We start from the raw sequence: 9,402 nt of genomic DNA, 5'->3' as shown, positions 1-9,402 counted from the left end.
CTTAATCCTGTTTACTTCAATTTCTTTATATGTCAAATGAGCTGGAGAAGGAAATAGCAAATTACTCCAGTATCTTTGCCAAGAAAACCCCACTTGGGGTCATGAAGAGTTGTACATGACTGAAATGACTGGAAAACAATTGAAATATGCCAGGCAGTATTATAGGTGCTAGACATTTCAAGGAGCTTACAATGTACCAGGAAAGACAAAATGAACATATATACATACAAAATAGATATGTAGCACCTCCTCTGGGATCACTTTTTCAACCTGACTTCATGACTTGGGCTGTCCAGAGGCACAATTGCTACTTACTACTTATCTAAAGGTTCTAAAAGTAGACCGGAGGCCCTCTTTTGAATACTGTGGCTCCTGAGCCCCTATCCATATGCTCATCTTTAGCAATCAGGCACCCAGCCAGATATTTACCATTTACAAATGATAAGAACTGTTGGCACAAAACATATCCTTCAAAACCTGGGGCACATTGTCCCATAAACAGCCCCAGCAGTCGCTGGGAAAGTGAGTTCACATTTAAAGCACAATGGTACTGAGGCACTTGTGTAGAGAACATGTGTGCCAACTCCCAGCCCTGAAGTTCTTATCTCCATTCTCAGAGTCCTAACGAAGTTTTCATTAGGTAGAGCTCTCTGCTGGGCATTGAAGGTCAGAACCCAGAGTTCATGAATGTCACTTCTTTCCACCACAAGGGGTCTTACTCCCTGAAGCTGCCTTTCCTTGGATAACTATTTCAGAACCGCTATTGCAGCTGATTTCAGGGCCACTGGCAACTACCATTGGTTACTACTAGCTGCTAGCATTCATCTCTGACCACTGATAGCATCTCTGAATTCCCCAAACCTGAACACTCCTATCTCAGAATACTTGTTCAGCTAAGATCAGGAAAGAACAAACCCAAAGATACAGAGACAGCTGTGTGCTTCCAACCACCATGATCAGGTAGGAAGGCAGCTTAGAGAAGCCCTCCCATTCCTTTTTTTAAATTTCACTTTAACCTAATTACATGTAAAAATAATTTTAAATTTTTTTTTAAATTTTGAGTTCCAAATTCTCACCTTCCACCTCTCCCCTCCCTCTTCCCTGAGATGATAAGCAATCTGATATGATTATACATATACAATTATATCAAACTTAATTCCATGTTAATCATTTTATGGAAGAAAATGCAAAGAAAGAAAAATGAAAGAAAGAAAAGGGAAGGAAGGAAGAGAAAGAAAGAGAAAGAAAGAAAGCAGAGAGAGAATGAAAGGAAAAGAAAGAGAAAAATGGTATGCTTTGGTCTGATTCAGATGCCATCAATTGTTTCTCTGGAGGCAGATAGTATTTCTCATCATGAGTCCTGTGGGATTGTCTTGGATCACTGTATTGCTGAGAAGAGCTAAATCATTCACAGTTGTTCACTGTACAATATTGCTATTACTGTGTACAACGTTCTCCTGGTTCTGCTCATTTCACTCTGCATCAGTTCATATAAGTCTTCCATTCCAAATGAAATCATTCATTTCTTATAGTACAATAATATTCCATTACAATCATATACCACATCTAGTTCAGTCATTTCCCAACTAATAGGCATCCCCTCAATTTTCAATTCTTAGCCACCACAAAAAATTTCTATAAATACCTTTGTGCAAATAGGTCCTTTTCCTATTTCCAATGTGTGAATTCCAGCACTGGAGTGAACTTCCAGGATGAGAAAGTTTCTGAGCCATGGTAGAGAAAGTTCAAAGTTCAGCCTAGAGAGGAATGTGATCATATTTATGGACATATTCATTTTGAGATGCTTATGGAAAATCCAATTAGAAATATCCCATAGAAGCAGAACCAAGATGGTGGAGTAGAAGCAAGAACCTGCTATAGCTCTTCCCCCAAATCCCTCAAAAAACTTATAAAAATGACTCTAAACAAATTTTGGAGCAGCAAAATCCACAAAATGACAGACTGAAGCAAATTTCCAGCCCAACACAATCTGGAAGGTCGACAGGAAGGGTCTATTGCACTGGGTTGGAATTGGAGCACAGTTTGGGGTGGGCTGCACCAGCATGTACAGAGCTGCAGCAGGCCTTAGGTGACTAAATTGGTGACTGCTGCAATTTCCAGACTTCTCAACCGACAAATGCTGAAGACAGCTTCAAAGGTCAGTGGGAAGTCTCATCTGACTGAGAGAGGAGCATGGTCCAGCCCCAGTCCCAGTCCCAGGATGGTGGCAGCCACTGCTGAAGCAGAGGCTGCCTCTGGAGCCCTCCACGTAACAAAGAGAACAAAAGCCAAGTAATTGGGGGGGGGGGGGGAATGAGCAAATGGGGGAAAAAGAAATAGACTATTGATTCTTACTTTCTTGTGAGGAGGTATTTTCTTATGTCATTGGTGACAAGGAAGATCAAAACATACAACCTGAGGAAAACAAAGTCAAAGCTCCCCCATCTAAAGCCTCCAAGAAAAATATGAATTGGTTTCAGGTCATGGAAGAGCTCAAAAAGGATTTTGAAAATCAAGTAAGAGAAGTAGAGGAAAAATTGGGAAGAGAAATGAGAGTGATGCAAGAAAACCATGAAAAGCGAGTCAATAGCTTGCTAAAGGAGACCCAAAAAATGCTAAAGAAAATAACAACTTTAAAATTATACTAACCCAAATGGCAAAAGAGGGCCAAAATGCCGGTGAGGAGAAGAATGCCTTAAAGAGCAGAATGGACCAAATGGAAAAAGAGGTTCAAAAGTTCACTGAAGAAAATAATTCCTTAAAAATTAGAATGGAGCAAATAGAAGCTAATGACTTCATGAGAAATCAGGAAATTAAAAATCAAAACCAAAAGAATGAAAAAATAGAAGACAATGTGAAGTATCTCATTGGAAAAACAAGGGACCTGGAAAATGGATCCAAGAGAGATAATTTAAAAATTATTGGACTACCTGAAAGTCATGATAAAAAAAAGAGCCTAGACATCATCTTTCAAGAAATTATTAATAAAAAATTCTAGAACCAGAGGGTGTAATAGAAGTGGAAAGAATTGAAAGAGATGCCAAAAGGAAAACTCCTAGGAATATTGTAGACAAATTTCAGAGTTCCCAGGTCAAGGAGAAAATGTTACAAGCAGCCAGAAAGAAGCAATTGAAGTATTGTGACACAATCAGGATAGCACAAGATTTAGCAGCTTCTACATTAAGGGATCAAAGGGCTTGGAATATGGTATTCCAGAGGTCAAAGGAGATAGGATTAAAACCAAAAATCACCTACCCAGCAAGACTGAGTATAATACTTAAGAAGGAAAAAAATGGAACTTCAATGAAATAGAGGACTTCTAAGCATTCTTGTTGAAAAGGCCAGAGTTGAATAGAACTTACTAAAGTTGAACTGTTTACATTCCTACATAGAAAGATGATATTTGTAATTCATGAGACCTTTCTTAGTATTAGGATAGTTGGAGGGAATATATGTATATATATATATATATATGTATATATTTGTATATATATGTGTGTGTGTGTATATGTAGTATGTGTGTGTGTGTGTGTGTGTGTATATATATATATATATATATATATATATATAGAGAGAGAGAGAGAGAGAGAGAGAGAGAGAGAGAGAAAGAAAGAGAGAAAGGGGGGCAGAGGACACAGGGTGAGCAAAAGCACACTTTTGTAGAGGGACAGGTCAAAGGAGAGAATAGAAAAAATGGAGGATGGGACAGGATAGAGGAAAATATAGTCTTTTACAACATGACTGTTATGGAAGTATTTTGCATGACTATGCATATATAACCTATATCAAATTGCTTGCCTTTTCAATGAGGGTAGATGGGGAGGGGGGAAGGGAGAGAATGTGAAACTCAAAGCTTTAAAAATGAATGTTAAAAATTGTTTTTATGTGCTACTAGAAAATAAGATATATAGGCAATGAGGTATAGAAATCTATCTTACCCTATAGGAAAATAGATAGAAAAGGGATTGGGGGAGGGGCAGTGACAGAAGGGAGGGAAGATTGGAGGAAAGAGCAATCAGAATACCCGCTAACCTGGGATGGGGGGAGAAGGGAGATGGGGAGAAAATTTGAAATTAAAAATTTGAAATTCAAAAATGTTGAAAACTGAAAATTAATAAATTAAAAGCAAAAAAAAATTTTTTTTAATGTTCCATAGGCAGTTGGTAATGGAGAAGATGAGTGAGACCAGGGCTGGATCTATAGATCCTGCAATCATTTGCAGAAAGATGGTTATTAAACCCAGGGGAGTCAGTGAGATCACCAAGAGACAGTGCAGACAAAGAAAAAGTCCTAGCACAGAGCCTTGGGGAAACTGTGGTTAAGGGATGACAAAGTCCAGCAAAGGTGGAGTAGTAAGATGGGTGGGAGAGAAACAAGAGAAAGGTGAGAGAGAAGAATGGTCTTAGGAAGAGTGAGGCATCAAGACAGACTTAGGGATGTGCTGGGAAATATTACATTTAATCACTAATAATTTTTGCCATCACTTTCCTAAATCTAGACCAGGAGAGAGGAATGTGCAGCCTCAAGGCCACTTGTGGTCCTCTAGGTCTTCAACTGTGACCCTTTGACTGAATCCAAACTTCACAGAGGCCACTTGTGGCCTTGAAGCCAAAGGTTCCCCATCCCTGAGAAAATCAACAGTGAAGTCCTGAATTTTTATCATCTGTTTATTTCCAAGGGTAAATACCCTCACTGAAAATTTAGCAATTGCTTTCTTGAGTTGGTTCAAGCTGGTTTCAGCACACCCCAGATTAGAGGCCAAAGACAGAGTTTGGTCAGTGAGTGGGATAGACTCAGTGAAGACTCCTCAGATTGTAATTCTTCTCCCAGGGGTGAGGTAAGGCCTAAAGGCTCAAGGTTACAATATTTTTAGAATAAAATAGTTCCATATAAGGATATAAAACTGTGTAGCGTATTAGGGTCTCAATGATTGGACAAAACTCACATAATTCCTCGATGTCTTCATTTCAAAAGGGATTGGTTAGATTTCGTGTCTAGAATGTAAGACCATATTCTCAGCTAATGAGGATAATGGTCAGTGGGGGGAGGAGGGACTTGCATTAGGATCTATATAAATCACTGCCCTTTTCTTTGTCATCGGCTTTCCTACTCCTACAGGTGAGCCCCGCTTCTCGAGAATCGAATAAATCTCTTTTCTGTCATCACTTGGAGAGGCCTCTGAGTAATTGATTTATGTAGGGACCTGAGCCATCCCACACAGTCAGTTAAAGAAATTTCATGATTCTCCATCACGGAACAATAAAGGATATGGTGAGATCCAGGGTGAGGCTCAGGTGAACTGGAAATGCAGGTCGTGGAACTAAGTTGAGAGACTGGGATTCCAAAGTGTTTGAGGGCACTTTGACGCCTTGAAACCCTTTATTATAAAGTAAAGGCTGGTGTGGAAAGGAAGACATCCCTCAGGTACCGACCTCCTTGAGAAAGTGAAGGCTAGTGGATAGTTACGATCTCATCTGGGTGATGAAATTAGGCGTAGAGAAGGTTAGGGTTCAATGCAGGTGACCGGGAGGAGGCTGGGAATGGCCACGGGCAGCCAGGGCTAGGATGGCTTCCCTTCTTGGACTAGCGTGAGGACAGGGAGGAAAGGGAGATGAAGAAAGATCCATCTGGGGAGATGAAGGGAGCTAAGAGATTCCACGACTGGCCGAGTGACGCTGCCTCGGCTCCCTTGTCTGTGAAATGGGGTCCGCGCACTGCCCACCTGCCCGCTCGGTCAGTAAGCATTCATGAAGCAGCTTCCACATCCCAGGCGCTCAGCCCCATGCTGGGGATACAAAAAGAAGCTCCTGTCCCCAAAGGGCGCAGCTTCTACGAGGAAACCACGCAAACACAGACGTACGAACGAGGGGTAGACAGCGCAGACAGTAATGAACCAGGAGCTGGAGAGGCGGGGAAGGGTTAGGGTTAGCACTGGGGCTCAGTGCCGGGGAGGCCGGGGAGGCCGGGGGGCGGACGGCCCCCCCGGAGGAGGCCGCCCCCCGGAGGAGGCCGCCCCCCCGGAGGAGGCCGCCCCCCGGAGGAGGCCGCCCCCCCGGAGGAGGCCGCCCCCCGGAGGAGGCCGCCCCCCCGGAGGAGGCCGCCCCCCCGGAGGAGGCCGCCCCCCCGGAGGAGGCCGCCCCCCGGAGGAGGCCGGGGGATGCTGGGGCATCGTGCCAGGGGTGCTGCCGGGAGGAAGGCGGGCGGAGGCCTACGGGAGTGCGGGGTGTGATGGGGCGCTCACGGAGGAGGGAGAGCCTCGAAGTCACACCCCGCGCCCCCCACCCAGGGCTGTCCGGGCGGGAGGTGCTGGGCGGGGCCGAGAGGAGGAGGAGGGAGGTTAGGGGCCTTGCACGTGGGGGGCGGTGGCGCAGGGAGGAGCCCAGGACCGCCCGGGGGGGGAGGGGCTCCCAGCACTGCAGGGCCCGTCGGCCCAGGCCAGCCCCCCGCCCCCTCCCCCGCCCGCACGCTGCCCGAGCCTCAGTGTCCCCTTCTGTAAGCTGACGTGGGGCCCCTCCTCCAGCCGGGCCTCGGGGAAGAGGGTCCCGCCTCCGGCCCGCCCCCGACACCTTCCTCGGGCCTGGCCACGCCCACCGCGCCCCGAGGAGGGCAGGGCGGGGCCCGGGGGAGGGGGGCGCGCGTCCGCGTCGTCCGCTCCCAGTGCGCGCCTGTTGTTCCCCGAGCTCCCGCCCGCCCTCCAATCAAACCCTCTCCTCTCATTGGTCGTCACAGCAGCCGCCCAGTTCATCTTGACCAATGGAAACGCTCAAAGCCTGTGAGGGGTTGAGGAGGGCGGGGGCAAACACGTGCTACGTTGCCTTGCCCATCCCCCTTACTGATTGATGGGTCAGGCCCTCACTGCGGGGCGGTCGGGCCGGGGAATGACTGAGAAGGAGCGGTGCGCTCTCGGGGTAGTAGGAGGACCGTTGGTGGGAGCTCAGAGGGCTGATGGGCGCGGTCGGGAGGGGTGAGATGGGTGGGGCCGGGGGGGGGGGGCGAGATGGGCGGGGCCGAGGCAACAGGCTGGCGCGCGGACGGGAAGGGGGAGGGTGCCGAGGGAGCTGACTTGCCGGCGCACGGAAGGGCGGGGCTGAGGAAACTGACTCACTGGCTGGCTAACCGGCGGGAGCCGGGGGGGGGGGGGGGGGGGGGGCGGGGCTGAGGCAGCAGGCTGGCGCGCGGATGGGCGGGCGGGGGCGGGGCCGGGGAGCGGGCTGGCGCGAGCGCGGAGCGCTGGCGCGCGGGCGGGAGCTGATTGGCTGGTGCGGGGTTCTAGCGCCGTTAACGGCAGCCGTGGCAGCGGCCGCCGCTTCAAAACAAAGGAGGCGGCGGTGCGGAGGGAGCGCAGCGAGCGGCGGGCGGCGGGGGATGTCTCGGGCTCTGCTGAGGCCGCTGCGGCCGGGCCGCTTCTCCGTATGAGCGAGCCCCGGCGGCGGCGGCGGCGGCGGCGGGGCTAGCCCCGGGAGGGCTGAGGGCGGGCGGCCCCTGCATGGACACAGCGGAGCCTCGGCGGGGCTTCCTCCTCCTCCTCCCGCCGCCGCCGCCGCCGAGGGCAGGGGCTGCCCCCGAGCCCGCCCCGGGTCCCCGCCGCTGCCGCCCCCTCGGGGAGCTCGCCGGGCCGCTGCGGTGAGTACCGCGCCCAGCCCCGGGACCCCCGGGGGTGTCCCCCCTCCCGGGCGGGGCGGGTACAAGTTTGGGGCTCGGGCCATTCGCCTCTATTTTTAGCGCCTGGAAATGACGGCAGGAGCCGCGCGATCGGGCGCTCGCCGCGCCCCTCGGGGCTCAGTGTGGCTGGGTCCGGGGAGGAGGGTGCGGGCGGGCCCCAAGGAACGGACCCGAGGCGCTGACCCCGCAGGGAGGACCCGGGCTCCGCCTGGCACCCTCGCCCCCCCCCCATTCTTGCTGCGCCAAAAAGAGCTATTTGCGGGCTCGCGGGGGCCGCGCCTCGTAAACGGCTCCGTGGCTGCGTGATTATATCGCTTGTGCGTGGGGGCGCAGAGCCCTTTGTGGGAGGCTTTGGATACGACCCAGCCCCGGAGTTGTGTGGCCAGGGTGGCTGTGTGTGTGTCTGTGATTGTGATTACGTGTGTGTGTGTATGTATGTGTGTGTGTGATCCCTGACGTCGCGGAGCCGGGCTGGCCACAGCAGGCTCGAACTCGGGATTGACGCTGACTCGGGCTGGCCGCCTGGGTAACAATATTACTCTTGGATTGGGTGTTTCCTGAAGTGTTACTTTGTGGCAAACTCCAGGTCCGCGGTGATACTTAGTAACACGTACGGGCAACGGCGGCTTCCCCTTAGCGGGGACCAAGTGCGCCTAGTTAGGCCTGGGAGGATCTCGGACGAGCCCGAATTGGAGGCTGAGCCTGGGGCGAGGGGTGTTACATCTTCTTTATTACAGCTCAGCAGCTCAGACATCCTCCTTCAACCTCAGTTTGTTGATCACTAAAATGAGGAGAAGGTTGTACTAACTAGTACTTGGGGTGCGAGGGGAGGGCCGGGGAGGTCCCTTCCAACTCTAAATTCATGATCCGAACGTTCTTTGACATTTCTTAGTTTGTTGTGAAAAGCGCACGTCTTGGGCAAGTCAGTGTCCCTGGCTTTCAATTTTCTCCTTTGTCAGTGAAATCAATAAATAAACATTTATTAAGCACCTATGTATGCCAGCCAGCGCCAAGCTCTGGAGACACAAACAAAAGTACAAAAGTTTCTCAAGGAGCTCAGGGTCCAATGAGGGAGAAGAGCTGTGTACAAACTCCAGGCAGGAGAAATTGGAGGGGAGCACTGGAATTGAGGGGCTCTGTAAAATGAGGGCCTTGAAGTGGGTGCCCTCTGAGGCCCCTTCTAGCTCTAACGGAAGATTGAAGTGCCCTGGGTTGGAGGCTTCACCATTGAACTATTTCCTGTGTCCTGCTGGCCCCCCCCCCCCCCCCCCAGGGTCACTTTCAGGATGGCCACAGATAGCTTTTGCTCCACTCTCCTTTTATTTTCCAACCACAAACACACATGGAAAAGAGCCAAGAATTTATCAGATGATTTACTTGAGAACTTGAGTTTTATTATGTTTAGAAAGTTTTACAGATTGAATCCTTAATTTGATTTAGACACAGACCAGACAGATCACAAACAGAGTTTGCTAAGCTTTTGCAAAGATCTCTTAAGTTCAATCCTTTGTGATAAGTAGTGACGTCTATGATGATAAAACTTCTAAAGTCTTAAGTTTTGCAGTGTAAGCTGGCATTTCTAGTGTAATCATATGTAAGCATAGTGCTTTAACATTTCCAAGGTGTGTGGAAGAGCCTCTTACAGTTGTGAGGTTAAAATACTATGTTGTGTGTGAAGCTCTATCCTAGGCCTTGGAGGAGGTGGAGTTTGGATAAGAGAAGGGCCTTCCTCCTGGAGGG

General features: G+C 49.7%; 1 protein-coding gene across 2 annotated transcripts in view; it reads left to right on the top strand.

The window, feature by feature from the left end:
• Window positions 1–7,225: 7,225 nt before the first annotated feature.
• Window positions 7,226–9,402, top strand: part of YPEL1 (yippee like 1) — a 39,279-nt gene continuing 37,102 nt past the window's right edge. The window contains exon 1 of one of the 2 annotated variants that reach the window (XM_072599683.1): window positions 7,226–7,623. In XM_072599683.1, the coding sequence (XP_072455784.1) occupies window positions 7,487–7,623 (137 nt within the window). In that variant the 5' untranslated portion in view covers window positions 7,226–7,486. The remainder of the gene's footprint in view (window positions 7,624–9,402) is intronic. The other variant, XM_072599682.1, reaches the window with a different exon arrangement.

This window comes from Notamacropus eugenii, chromosome 4 (genome assembly GCF_028372415.1).
Source record: "Notamacropus eugenii isolate mMacEug1 chromosome 4, mMacEug1.pri_v2, whole genome shotgun sequence".
In the NCBI taxonomy this organism is placed as follows: Eukaryota; Metazoa; Chordata; class Mammalia; order Diprotodontia; family Macropodidae; genus Notamacropus; species Notamacropus eugenii.
This window is presented reverse-complemented; position numbering and strand designations above follow the sequence as displayed.